This window comes from Sorex araneus, chromosome 3, assembly GCF_027595985.1.
Source record: "Sorex araneus isolate mSorAra2 chromosome 3, mSorAra2.pri, whole genome shotgun sequence".
NCBI classification, from domain to species: domain Eukaryota; kingdom Metazoa; phylum Chordata; class Mammalia; order Eulipotyphla; family Soricidae; genus Sorex; species Sorex araneus.
Window position 1 is genome coordinate 35,241,449 of NC_073304.1, and position 14,156 is coordinate 35,255,604.

The 14,156-nt window shown below is 44.8% G+C and overlaps 1 protein-coding gene across 1 annotated transcript in view; it reads right to left on the bottom strand.

Moving 5' to 3' along the window:
• FNTB (farnesyltransferase, CAAX box, beta) overlaps window positions 1-4,652 on the bottom strand; it is a 71,325-nt gene extending 66,673 nt beyond the window's left edge. The window contains exon 1 of the mRNA XM_004612351.2: window positions 4,371-4,652. Within this exon, the coding sequence (XP_004612408.1) occupies window positions 4,371-4,514 (144 nt within the window). The 5' untranslated portion in view covers window positions 4,515-4,652. The remainder of the gene's footprint in view (window positions 1-4,370) is intronic.
• Between the last annotated feature and the right edge of the window lie 9,504 nt (window positions 4,653-14,156).

Sequence of the window (14,156 nt, forward strand, 5' to 3'; positions counted from 1 at the left end):
AAGCTGGCCTCACGACCTCCATCACCATGGCCCAAGTTAAGTATCACCTGTGGTCTGGAGAATTGCCACCGCCTCCTAACTGACTTCCCTACCTTCAGTTCCTCTACATCACTAGGAGTTCAATTGAGACTCTTCAATTGCTAGCAGGATTGTGTGAACCCTCTGATCAGTCTGACTCTGTGCAGGAAACAGATGGCATGGTTAAAGCAGGTTAATAAGACCAGTGACATTGACAGGGAGAGCCAGTGCTTGGGTCCTTGATGGCCTCCCAGACCTGAGGAGGAGGAGTCAGAGGGAACAAGAGCTCAGCAGAGGGGGCTTACAGGAGATGATCTTCAGTCTAGAGGTGCTCCAGCCACACAAGGCCATAGGAAATAACAAACACACTATACCCACTCTTTTCGCTGGCTCAAGCCCTATCAATACTCGCCAGGGCTACTAACCAGACTCCATTAAGGCAAGGGAGCTTATCAATTAGGCCCACCTTTGGGTGTACTTGTACAGAGCAGGATAGAAGGGAGTAAAAAGAATCTGGGGGTGGTAAGCAGAGCTTTCCAAAACAATATCTTCCCACCTTCATTACGGTGTTTGAAATCACTACTCACAAGACCTCCTTGAGAACCAACTTCATTCCCTAGTCTTGTTTGCTAACGTCACTGGCTCATCACCCATCAGGCAGGCTTCTGTCTCAGACCCCCAGAGCTGCTGCTTTTTCTGCCCAAATGTTTTTGCCCTGGACAAACACATCACTTTAGGTTTCAGCTCAAATGTTTCAACAGAAGCTTTCCCCTATTACCTTTTGTAAAATCTGCTACCATCCCACACCCTTGCCTCCAGGATTAACATTTGGTAACTGATTGACAGATTGAATCAATTCGGTTGTGTCTAGTGCTGTTGTGGTAGCCACACCCAGTAGTTCTCAGGACCCAAGATTTTGCCCTGGCAGGACTGAGAAACAGAAGAAGATGGGTAGAGTTGTTCCGGGGGCAGAATCCCAGGTCTCACACAGGCAAAGGATGTGCTATCCAAGGGGGTGCTTGCACCACACTCCCAGATCGAGTCAGATTTTTTTCTCCTTTGTAAATAGTTTGCCTCTGGCTTGACCTCTTTGGTTCGCTGCCTATGCCTAGCACCTTGAACACTGCCTGGCACTTGATATCTCTTGGATCAAAGAAAAATCAATGAACAAACAGAAGGATCCATAGGTAAGAATTCTTCCCACTGCTTAGAGTTTTCATTTATATTATCAAATTTGTGTTTACCCAGGTCTTCTAATAATCTCCTAGTAATCAGCTATTTGTTTTTACTGGTAAAGACACAAAATTGAGACTTGTCAGTAAATCCCCATGAATAAATGGTTAGATAAAGATCAAAAGAAAATTAGTAGTGTCTCCTGTAAACAACTTGTCCTATCAAGGTTTCTTATGTATTCTGATCAACTACCAACCTCCTGCTTCTCTGAACTTCAGCCTTCTGATAATGTAAAACTTGTAAGAACTTGATGATACAATGTATGGAGCACAGTTAGCTTCATGCTTGCATCAAGTAAAGGGCTGTGGTGATTATTAAATCACTAAGGCAGCCTGGAGAAGGACAAGCTTCAATATCTCCCTACTATCTGGAACTGAAGTCCTTGGTTCAAACTCCGGGGTCCCAAACCACATGGTCCACAGAGCACTACAAGGAAAGAACCTTGAGCACAGAGCTAGGAGTAGCCCCCTGACACCTCTGGTTGTAGACAAAATACAAAGGATGTTCTCCTGCCTACTACACAGTATGGGCTAAATTTGAGACACTCTATAATACTATTGTTTCATATCAGAAATGTCGAGGTGCTGGGGAAAACCTCTCACCCCTCTCGGTTAATCTTTGGTTGGACAAGTAATCAAAACAGCATCTAGCAGGTTAGCAAAGAAAAAAATATTTAATAACATGGAGAAGTGTTTATATGAAGTATGAACCAAGAATACATATATCTTGAGCCAGGACCAGGGACATCAAGGAGAAGGGTGAGACAGAACAAAGAGAGACCTCACATTTCTACTGAGAGTAACCACATGAAATTCTCAGATAAAGAGAACATGTTCACTACACGTGCATGATCCTCTCTCAACCAACTACACAACTCTGAGTCATAAACTGGGAGAACAGGGATTACTTCTTTGATTAGGAAAAAGATGAAGGACAGAGACAAGAACAAGAGATTCTTCCAAGCTTCCAGGATCTTCAGAGCACTTAACAGAAAATAATCTGCATTCCTACATAATGATATCCCTACCCCCTGTGCACCCCCAGGCCCATGGGGACTCTAATGACCTTTAGTTCCCCATACCAAAGAGACACTTATTAGAAGAGGTCTACTCTGGGCACTGAGAAATCTCCCTGACCTTTAAGGGAGGTGGATCCCACAAATCCACATCTGGCCCAGAGCTTTGGCAGACTAAACTCTGGTATTAATTTCAGTATTACTCATTATTGCTAATAGCTCTGAGGATCTAAATGCTAGTATTTTTCTGGTAGGACCTAAGCAGGGCATACTGACTCAAAAATAGCATGGACAGCCCTACTATCATGAAAGGAAAACTTACCTATTTGGTATTTTCTTTTTTTGGGGGGTGGGGGGTGAGAGGTTGGAGGGATCACATTCTACATGCTCAGGGGTTAGTCCTGGCTCTGCACTCAGGAATTACTCCTGGCAGGCTTGGACGACCATATGGGATACTGGGGAAAACCAAGTCAACCATGTCCTACTCTCTGTATATCACTCTGGCCCCTGTTTTCTGAGTCTGGTCATGCTGAAAAAAATTTTTCTTTTCATTTAAAACCATGATAATAACATTTTCAAACAAACTAAAAGAAAAAAAAAACTGTCATAACATACCAAACAGGAAAAACCTAGTTTCGGGTAGCAGGGAACACCATATAGGAAAAAAGAGAAAGAGATCAGCAAAGTTCTTGTTTGCTGATCTCTTGCAATGTTCCTAAGTTTAACTTGAACTTCCTAGTTAGAGAAATCTCTTTTCTGGTCTCTAAATGAAGCTCCCAATTCCTTCTTCTCTACTAGCGTCAAATGAGTTAACTACATAAAAGGTAACCCCTGGTCTCATGTAAGATAAAAAGGAAAAAGCTTGGCCTGAATCAACTCCACCATCCATCTCAGAAACACTACGAACATTCTTAAGTTTCTCATTTGACAGATTCTCACCAATATTTTTTAAATGTTCTGTAAAAAGACAAACTGGTGGGCTAATCTAAAGAACTAGATTTATTTCCTGTCTACTCGAAAATCCATAAACATAAATCTCCAGTTAAAATATTCTCCTCACCATTGTATGTACTCAACTCCTTGCTTGCTTTGGTTAGTAATTTACATTTCAGTTACAAATACGAAATATATGATCACCACTAACTTGACCCAAACAGGGGCTTCTAACTTTAGGCATGAAAGTCAAAGCAAGTCTCTAGAAGGGAAAACCTGAAGATTGACCTTACTAGGAGATTTTATTTTAGGAAAGCACCCTGATATTGCTAAGGCTACAAAGAATCACCCTGACCAATTTTCCTTGAGACAGATGGGTAAACATTTCCACAATAACTAACTTGGGAACAATTCCAATTGGGGAATAAGAAGAAAAACATTACTCATTCCCTAAACCACTTTTGAAAGTGATAGGTTTCATCATCCAACTTGGAGACGTTGGTAAATGACAATCAATCCAAAATTCATACTTTAATTTTTGCACTTTCCAAAATGTCCTGCTTTCCTGCCAGTTTTTGCCAACCAGGCTGTGCCCTCTCACGGGTAGGGACTGTGCTCTGCTTCTTTGTACACCCAGCTTTTGCCATTATGTCCAACTGGCAGTTGGATGATTGAATGACTACTAAAAGCCCAGCCACGAGGCAGGCCTCAACCTGTAGGTCAGAAAAATTAAGCATGGAATGGCAGGACCTTCGCCTGATCGTCTCCATTTCCCATCGTTGACTCCAAACTACAAACAGGTTGGGGAAAGTGCACAACTAGCCTCCCGAGAACCCCTTAGTGTCCTGGCATCATGGAGAAGGCTGTGTCCCCCCACCGAACTGTCTCAGTGCCCCGGCACGAGCACGATTCTCTCAGGCACAGGGGACCCCAGCACTGTACGCTGCTCCAAGCCCAGCCCTGACTACGACCCTTCCCCAAGCCGGCTTCACAAACCCTCTTCTCCCAAGCCCTAGACAGGGGCACCGGGAACTTCCCGGAGGGGAGGCGTCGCGGTGCACTGTGGGACTCGTAGTTCCCTGGTGAGTTCCGTACCCGGACGGTCCCGCACACCGGACTCCCACTCCCAGAAGCCCCCGCGCGGGCGCCTCGCCCAGTTCTGTCACCTCACCTGTTCTATGGACGTGACTGTTTCCACCGAGTCGTCCTGCAACCGCTCCCGCGCGTGCTCGGGCCTCAAACTGTACAGCGGCTCTGACCAAACAGGGGAGGACGATGGGGGACAATAGTAGGTGAAGGAACTCGGAGACGCCATGATCAGGAGAGCCGCGGACGGTGTATGGAACTCGGCTTCGTCAAACAACAACGCGTATTGAAACTCGAGCGGGCTAAGATACTACGGAGAGCGGTTGGAGTCAAAAAGATTATGCACGCGAATCTCTCGCTCTCTCTCTCTCTCCTACCTACACTTTCCCAGGGAGTTGCTGGGAAGCTGCCGCCCCCCATTGGGCAGAAGCGCTGCTGCAGGAGGCTGGCTTCCTGGCGCGCAAGGAAGGATGTGTCCATTTGAATTTCGTTTCAGAGAAATAGCGCAGATGCTTCTGTTCTCTATGCAGATAACGCGCGCGCGCGCTCTTCTTTTCAATCTTTTGCTAATACTTCATTGTAATGGAGCAGTTTGTCTTCGCAGGTGCCTAAAAGTCCAATGAGTGTACTTTAAAAGCATCTCTGACAGCCCTCCTAGATGCTTCACAATAATAGAATTACGGTGCACTTTTGGTTAGGAGACAGCCGCCCTGAAGAAGTCAGCAGCTTTTCAACAAAGAAATTGCCATCTCAGTGCTTAGTGATGGGAGGATGGGGCATTGTCATTTTCTCTTCTGCCCTTTGGGGTTGCAGTACAATAAAGGGAACAAAAATGCAATTGAAAAGACTTGTGTAAATGAAACAACCAAGGAAATACTCATTAATTCAGTAGGTGTGTGTGTTTGTGGGGTGTGTGTGCATGTGTGTGCGTGTGTGTGTAGCAGCCATTATATGTCAGGTGCTGTGATAGGCTCTAGTAATATAAAACTGAACAAGGCAAACATGGACTCAAGGGTGACTCTGGGCACCTTACGGTCCAGTGGAATGTACCGAATAAGTGAATGAACTCAGTGAGTATAAAAATCCTTATCAGTAGATGGTATGAGGGAAAATTATAGGATCACATGAATGATCCTGGGTTCAAGTCCCTGCACTACAAAGCAAACGAGGGATTATTAAAGACACAGATAAAGGAGGGAACTGATTGCATTGAGAGGCCAGACCAAGCCTAAGTAAGTGACATTTAAGCAGAGACCAGGAAGGTGACAAGGAGCCATCCACCGGAACACAGTGGGGAAATGCTACACCTAAAGAGTGGGTTTGAGAGAATTCATAAGTGTACATATGTGTGGTTTGCATTGATTCTGCTAGTTAGTCTGAAGGTTGTCAGAATAAAAGAACCTTTCATGGAAGTGAGTTAATCACTTATTCCTCCATAAAAATAGAATTAAATTTGTGATTTCAATATAGACAAAAGAAAGCAATTATCAAAGGGACTCCAAGCTGCAAGCAAAGTGAGCTTTGCTTGACTTTGGACATGAAATGGGACTTTGGACAAGCTCAATGGGCTGAGCACATGCTTTGCATGCAAGAGACCCAGGTTCAAGCCCCATCATCACATGGCTCCCCCCAAATACCACCAAGAGTGACCCCAAGCATTGAACTGGGAATAGCCCCTCAGCATTTCCAGGTGTGTCTGCAAAGAAAAAACAACTAAAAAAAGGCCATTTATAATATGTTTTTCATTATATGCAAAGCCGGAACTTTTTTTTTTTCTTTTTGGATCACACCTGGCAATGCACATGGGTTACTCCTGGCTCTGCACTCAGGAATTAACCCTGGCGGTGCTCAGGGGACTATATGGGATGCTGGGAATCGAGCCCGGGTCAGCCCCGTGCAAGGCAAACGCCCTACCCGCTGTGCTATTGCTCCAGCCCCACAAAGCCGGAACTTTATTCATGAGTTTTCTTAGACATAGGAGAGGTTTTCTCAGGAACTGGGTTCCACTCCTTTTAGTTCTCTGTAAAACCCTATTATCATAGTAACTGTAAGTTGTCATACCACAGAAGGCATATGACTTATAATGCTAACATGTTACAGTTAGGGCATAAAGAGCAAAAGCAGGTCAGGTAGTTATCTTTGGATGTCATCTTGGGTCCTTCTAGTTTTAACAGATTCAAAACCACATTTTGGGATCCTTTGCAGGGTGCCTATGGTGAACAACGTGTGTGAAACTGCATCCTGCCAGTTTCCTATCTCAAATTTAGGAAAGCTACTACCTTTGAATAAGCAATAAAAGAAAATCTTTGTAGCACCCATTTAAAAAAAAGGACTATATAAAAATTTCAGTACCAAGAAATGGGGATGGGGTCAGAGGAGAATGTAAGATAGTAAGGTCCAGGGAGCTAGAGAGATAGTACTAGGGTTAAGGCCTGGATTTGATCCCTGGCACCACATATGATCCCCTGAACACCAACCAGGAGTGATCAATGAACACAAAACCAGGAGTAACCCTTGAGCACTGCTGGCCCAAACACAAATAAAAAAAAAAAAAAGTAAGGGTCGGGCCGGAGCGATAGCACAGCGGGTAGGGCGTTTGCCTTGCACACGGCCGACCTAGGTTCGATCGCTGGCATCCCATATGGTCCCCCAAGCACTGCCAGGAGTAATTCCTGAGTGCAAAGCCAGGAGTAACCCCTGAGCATCACTGGGTGTGACCCAAAAAGCAAAAAAAAAAAAAAAAAGTAAGGGTCAGGGATGTAGCTCTGTGGAAGAGCACTTGATTTGCATGTGTGAGACCCTGAGTTCAATCCCCAGCACCACATAAACAAATGAAACCCTGCTGCTCCAGCAGTAGCTTTATTTGCACTTGTACCCACACAGCAGTTGCATGTATGAGGTTCTGGGTTTGATTCCTAGCACTTCCCAAAAATAATTAATTAAAAATAGTTTGAAGGCTGTGGAGATCATTCAAGGGGCTGGAGCACATGTTTTGCATTCAGTCTGGGTTCAGTCCATGGCACCTCATGGCCACCCCAGCACTGCCAGGAGTGGCCTCCCAAGCATACACCAGCAACAAGACCTGAGTAACTTTTGAGCCTTTGGTGTGGCCTTTAAAAAAATAATAATAAAAGTAAGAAACTTTCCAGTTAGACTTGGAGATAAACTTGACTCAGAACATCTTACTTGCTTCCCACTCAATTCCGAGTCACATGTCTCAGACTGCAGGAACCTGGCACAGTATTTCACCACCAAGTTTCGCCCCTGTTCTCAGATACTGGTGTCAAATAGAAGCATTCCAGAAGATTCTAAGGCTGAAGCTGCAATGGTCTGGATTAGGTGGGTCAACATTATCACTTTGCCCATTTTAGCAAAATGCTGTGGAGTTAAGGTTCATGGTGTCAGAATGTTACTAAATGTAATAGACTGGCTGAAGAGGGATTGAAATCAAAGATGTGGCTGCCCTCTACTCCTATATTTAGCATCTTACTTTCTTTCCCTTACTTCTGGTTTTAGAGTTGGGTTTTTGGGGGAGTGGTGGAGGGGAAGGCATTCTCTGATAAGGTCTGGGTCATATCTAAAGAAAGATTCCGTCTTCTTTGTAAAAGTAGCTTTACGGATTAAAATTTTAGTCATTTATTTGTGTGTGTGTGTGTGAAACAAAGGTTGTTTGTTTTTTGTTTTGGTGCCACACCCAGTGTTACTCAGGGCTCACTCCCAGCTTTGTGCTCAGGGATCACTCCTGGCTCAGGGGATCACATGCGGTGCTGAAGCTAGAACCCAAGAAGGCCGCATGCAAGGCAAATACCTTACTCACTATACTATTGCTCTGGTCCCAGAAGCAAAGGAGTTTTATTTAGGAAAGATGAGAGAAGAGTGAAGAGAACCCTGTAAAAGAAGAAAATTCTGTGCTCTAAGTTAGGGTTATAGATGACCCCAAAATAGAGCGTCAGTGTGAGCCATCGCCAGAGTGGCCTGAGCCTTCACATAGAAGTGGAGCTATTGAAAGAGTCTCGTTATAAGTGTTCCTGGATGGGTTTTGTTAGAAGTTGCTCCCTCTGTTCTAGACACACCTAAAGCAAATGGAAATGGTATTCACGGATTTGAAAGGCATTTTTGCAATGCAGCCTCCTCTGCAGTGTCATCTGAAAGGCTTTAAGGGGGCATGGCAAGTCTCCTGCGGGATGGTGTCCGTTCAGTCAATAAATATTTATTGAGAACCCCTTAGTGCTGGGCGCTGAGCTAAGTGCCAAGGAGACAGTGGAACAGTGCAGACACAGTCAGTGCTGCACCCCAAGGAAACGATTAGGCAATCATTACAGAATTGACTTTCTTTAGGGAGAGATGGTGCAAGGAAGCAGCAGCAGAGCTTTATGAGATTGAATAATGGGAGACTTGGGTAGTCTGGAAAACCAGAAAACAAGTTCATTAAACCAGGGTGGGGGTGGTGTTCGGGGTGGAGGAAACCTATCAACAACGAAAACTCGAAGAATGGATAAGATGCTCAACCTTGGAGCTGCTATGCAGCACTGCTTGTCCTGCCTCTGTGTTCAGTAAAACAAGAAGCAAAACAAGTACAAATACTGATGGTTTGGGTTTGACTGAAGCTGCTGCACTTACAGGAAAAAACCTTAGCACTGTAGCACTGTCATCCCACTGTCCATCGATTTGCTCGAGCAGGCAACAGTAACGTCTCCATTGTGAGACTTGTTGTTACTGTTTTTGGCATATCAAATACACCACAGGTAGCTTGCCAGGCTCTGCCCTGTGGGCGGGATACTCTCGGTAGCTTGCCAGGCTCTCTGAGAGGGACAGAGGAATCGAACCCGGGTTGGCCGAGTGCAAGGTAAATGCCTTACCCACTGTACAATCTCGGTGGGACCTCTGCAAGAAAAAAAACCTTAGTGATAGCAATTAACAGCGACTCTGACTTGGACCGTAGGTGGGATTTTGGGTTTATCTGTTGAAATATCTAATTTTTCCCTTAAATTAGACTGACTTTGATTTCTTTAAAAATAATTTTAAGGTTTGGAGGGAGCTGGGGAGAGATCTTGAAGGGCTGGAAGGCATGACTTGAGCGCAGGAGGTCCTGAATTTGACCCTCAGTACTTCACGCCCCTCCACCTACTGTCACCCCGGTGACCTTGAGCACTGCCACCTACAAGGGGTTGGGGGGGCTGTGTTCGGTGGCATGGGATGGGGTGGGGGGAGTGAGAGTGACTGGGTGGGGGGGAGATTGTTGGTAACCCTCAGCACCACTGGACTGAGCAGCACTGAGCAGCCGGGTATCACCAAGTGGCTGTCCCCCCAACCCTGAGAGCCTTGGGGAAGTTGCAACATAACATACACTCCCTCCTCCTCCCATCAATGTTACTTTATACTTCTTCCAAGACCTGGAAAACAAGAAAAAATTAGTGGCTTAATTTTGGTGAACCACTAGAGGTCGCTTCTAACCCTAAGGTAGGCTCTAAAACGGCTCCTGGCTGCATTAGTCACACAAGCCCATCTGTTGGCATGAATTGTTTCTTTTAATATCTTGCATAATAATAAATATCTTGGAAAGTTTGGGAAAATGAGAGAACTCATTTCTATTCTGATAGGTAATGAATTCCCTATGCATTTACTTCTCTGCCAGCATCTGTAACCTCCTACTCTGCTTTCTCTTTCCTTCCTGTCCCCAGCACCTCCTCTCTCATGCCCCCCGCCCCGAAATGTACTCCAACAATTCTCCCTTGTGTCTCCTAAAACACCAGACTGCCCCTCTACTTCATCATGCCCGCCGCCCTCAAACAAGCTATTTCTTTTAGGGGCCAAAGTCATGGTTTCTTTTGGGGAGTTTTGGGGTCTGGGTCAACCTGGCAGTGCTCAGAACTTATTCTGGCTCTGTGCTAAGGTGTAACCCCTTGCAGTGCTTGGGGGCGCATATGTGGTGCTAGGGGGGTAGAATCAAGGTTGTCAGCATGCAAAGCAAGTTCATTGTCTCCTGTACTATCTCTAGGCCTGGGAAGTCACTTTAATTTTTTTTAACTTCATATATATGAAATAAATATGCTTGTTTTGTCTTGGGGGGTCACATTTGGCAATACTCAGGGCTTACTTCTGGCTCTGCACTCAGGGCTCACTCCGGGCGGGGACTCCGGTGAACCTATGTGATGACAGGGATCAAACTCAGTTGGTGCAGCAATGCAAGTACCTTACCCTCTGTACTACCCCTCTGGCCCCTCTTGATTCCACTCCTTCTCCACATTTGCCTCCTCATTACTTTTCTTCCTACCATGTCTCCGGTTTGTCCTTTCTAACTGTCTCTTAAACCCATTTCAAGCTGGCTTCCCATCAGCTCTTGTTGAGTCTCCAATAAATTCCACATCACTAACTCCAACTTGCAGTTCTCACCTCATCTTTCTACTCACTGCTTAACAACAGTTGACACATTAATCTCCTCCTTCTCCTTGAAATGCCTTTCTGTAGTGATTGCCACTGACCTTTTACTATTTCTCCATCTCCCTGAGGTTTTAACTTTAGAGCACTGTGAAATTATTTACCTGTGAACTCCACAATTTCATTATCACCATCATTATTATTACAGTGATAAATTTGAACCCAGATCCTCATCTATGCAAGGCTCAAGCACTGAACCACACTCCCAACCCAGCCTCGATATCTTAAGACTACCAACAGACTGGAGATGCCCTCATTTATATCTCACCAACAGACTGGAGACTCCCTCATATATATATATCTCTTTATAGAATCTCCTAAAATCCAGAGATCATATTTAGTATCTTTTTTACATCCCTTTCATTCTCATTGTTTTTGTTGCTGCAGCTTGATTGTAGCAATGCTGTAACATCTAGCGACAGTGCTTGTATATCTTTTAGTTGTGGCATTTACCATGGCCACACACCTTAGGGGCAGTGCTTACATATATGTGGCTGTGCCTTGGTGAGCATAAACTGTTGCAGCAACACAGATTTCAGATCCTCCTAGACAGTGGACAGTACATGTGGACATGTACTGGGGGTCAAACTCACAGCCTCATGTATGCAAGGTATGTGCTTTCTGCCTCCAAGCCATGTTCCAGTGCCCATATGTAGTATGTCATTTGCATTTCCACTTTCATAGCCAATAGGAATCTTAGTATGTTCACAATAGAGCTACTGATTTCTCCTCTAAACTCAACTTTCCTCATCTCAGTTATGGAACTCCATTATCCTTTCAATTACTCCTAAGATATTGAAACCCTCCTTGCTGCCTTTCTTTCTTTTGCTCCCAACAAATCTTGAAGAAAATATATCCAGAATTTGCTCACTGCTTTCTGAGTCTGCTATTAATGCCCTGGTCGAAGCCACCATGATCTCTTACTTGCACTATACTCATCGCTTGTCTGGGCTTCATTTCCACTCTATCCCCCTGCTAGTTTCTATAACATAGACTCAGAAGCTTGTAGCACTGTTGTCCCATTGTTCATTGATTTGCTCGAGTAGGCACCAGTAACGTCTTTATTGTGAGACATTTTGTTACTGTTTTTGGCATATCCAATACACCACGGGTAGCTTGCCAGGCTCTGCCATGCGGGCAGGATAGTCTTGGTAGCTTGCCGGGCTCTCCAAGAGGGGCAAAGGAATCGAACTCGGGTTGGCCACGTGCAAGGTGAACGCTCTACCCGCTATGCTGTCGCTCTAGTCCAGAAGCTGGTACGATGTAGAAAATAAAGTCACCTTCTCTAGATGCTCTTTTCCCATCTACTAAAAAGTCAAGTCCAGGTTCTGATTATGGTCTAGAAGGTGCCAACAACCTGGCATCTTTATCTTTATGGTCTCCTGTTTGCTCCTCTGTCTACCCCCACGGGTTTCCCTCCTATTCTGCATAGACAAGAGGCCCACGACAGCCTCAGTATTTAGGCCTGCAGCTCCAGCCCTGCCATTCTTTGCCTCCCACAGGTCACAGTTGGTATCTCAAGTCTATAGTCTTACTCCAGTCCTCTCCCTGCGGCCTTTGTGTGAAACCCTCCACAAAAGATGGAATTGCTCTTCCCTGGCAGTTACACTCTTCCCTGGCAGTTACACTCTTCCCCACTCCCCTGGAGCTAAACCAACTTTTCCAAGTTGGAGAGATAGAAGAGATAGATGTTGCTTGCCTTGCATGCAGCTGACCTGAATTTGATTCCTGGCATCCCATATCGCCCCCGAAGCACTGCCAGGAGTGATCCCTAAGTGCAGAGCAGGAGTAAGCCTTGAGCACTGCCGGGTGTGGCCCCAATCTGCCCCTCACCCCCAGAAAAAGAAGGGGAGAAACTAAATTTTCCTCTATAGCACCTCTCAGCAGCAGTCAGACTGCATTTTAAAAGTTATTCTCCTTACTGCCTGCCTTCTCCCCACTACAAAGTAACCTCTCAGAGCAGTTACTTTTGTACTGCTTATCTCTTATTCTCTGACACATAACAGGGCTCAAGCAAGCATACCATAGAAGATGGTGACAATGAACATAATATAATACTTGCCTACCCTTGAAGGCTTCATTAACTTTTAAGAACAGAACCCAAGGTCAGGGAAACGGTTGGAGCACATTCTTGGCATGCTGGTTGTTGGGGTGTAGGCCCTGACACCACATGGACCCCTGAGCACTGCCAGCTACAGCCTCCCCACAAATTAATAAAAATAAAAAGAGAAACCACATAAAGTCCACATAAGTAAACATAGCACTGTAGCATGGTAGCACTGTCATCCCGTTGTTCATCGATTTGCTCCAGTGGGCACCAGTAATGTCTCTGTTGGATATCAAACCTAAGTGCTTTTGGCTTTATCAGTGAATTGCCCCTTTCCTCCTCCCAGAGAAGCTTACCATGCCCTTGCTAACATCCTTAATTTAGCCAAAGTCTATCTTCATCCTCCCCTTTGTGTTGGATATTAACCCTAAATGCTTTAGGCTTAATCAGTGTATTATCTCCTTTCCTCCTCCTAGAGGAATTTGCTTGCTAGCATCCCTAATTTAGTTAAAGTTTATTTGTAATCTTTCCCTTGTATTTTACCTTGCATTGTCACAGTCCCCCATGTTAATCTCGATTGCTTGTAGAATAAAACTTTCTGGTAATTCTGAACTTGTATTGATACTGCTTTGTATTTGAAGTGCTGTATATTTGTACTTGCTTTTCTGCTTGCCCTATAGCCTTTTTATATGTTACCATAGAGCAATGTTCTTTGGTTAAACACAGAAACACCATTAATGCTACTCTCCTAATATTTGGGAGTTGATTGACTCTGAAATATATCTGCTCCTGGGCATAATTACTTGATCATAACAACTTGACTTAGGTTTCAGTTTCTGTAGTTCCTGACACCCCAAAGGGGAAGTCTCGCCGTGGAATTGGGATGGACCCGGGGCGAGTGGCAAAACTACCCGGCAGCGAAATGGGACATTCTAGAAAGCATATATGCATGGTTTTCATGCAAACTGTTACAACTTTCAAGACAGGATACCCCTGGGGAAGGACTAGCTGAATTGGTCTGAGGACTTAGTCTGGGATTTACGGTAAAAGCCTTGCTTGCACTCAGAGCCCAGACAAGCAAGTGTTTAAATCCTCCTTTGCTCTCAGCCCAGAGAACTAAGTGTTGGGATCTTTGCCTCTTACTGTGTTTATCCAAACAACTGCTACTTTCGATAACTTATACAATTAGAGGGAAACATAAAAGCAACGCAGTTGTCCCTGGGAGACAGAGTGTCTCCTTGAGTTGATCTCCCTAAAAGAATTTCCTCTGCCAAATGTTTATCTATGTAAATGACCATCACACCTGTGCTTACCTCAACCCCCCTTCAGATGTTCTATAAGTATGCTAGCAACTCTGCATTAAACGGGCCATTTTCACCATCTGAC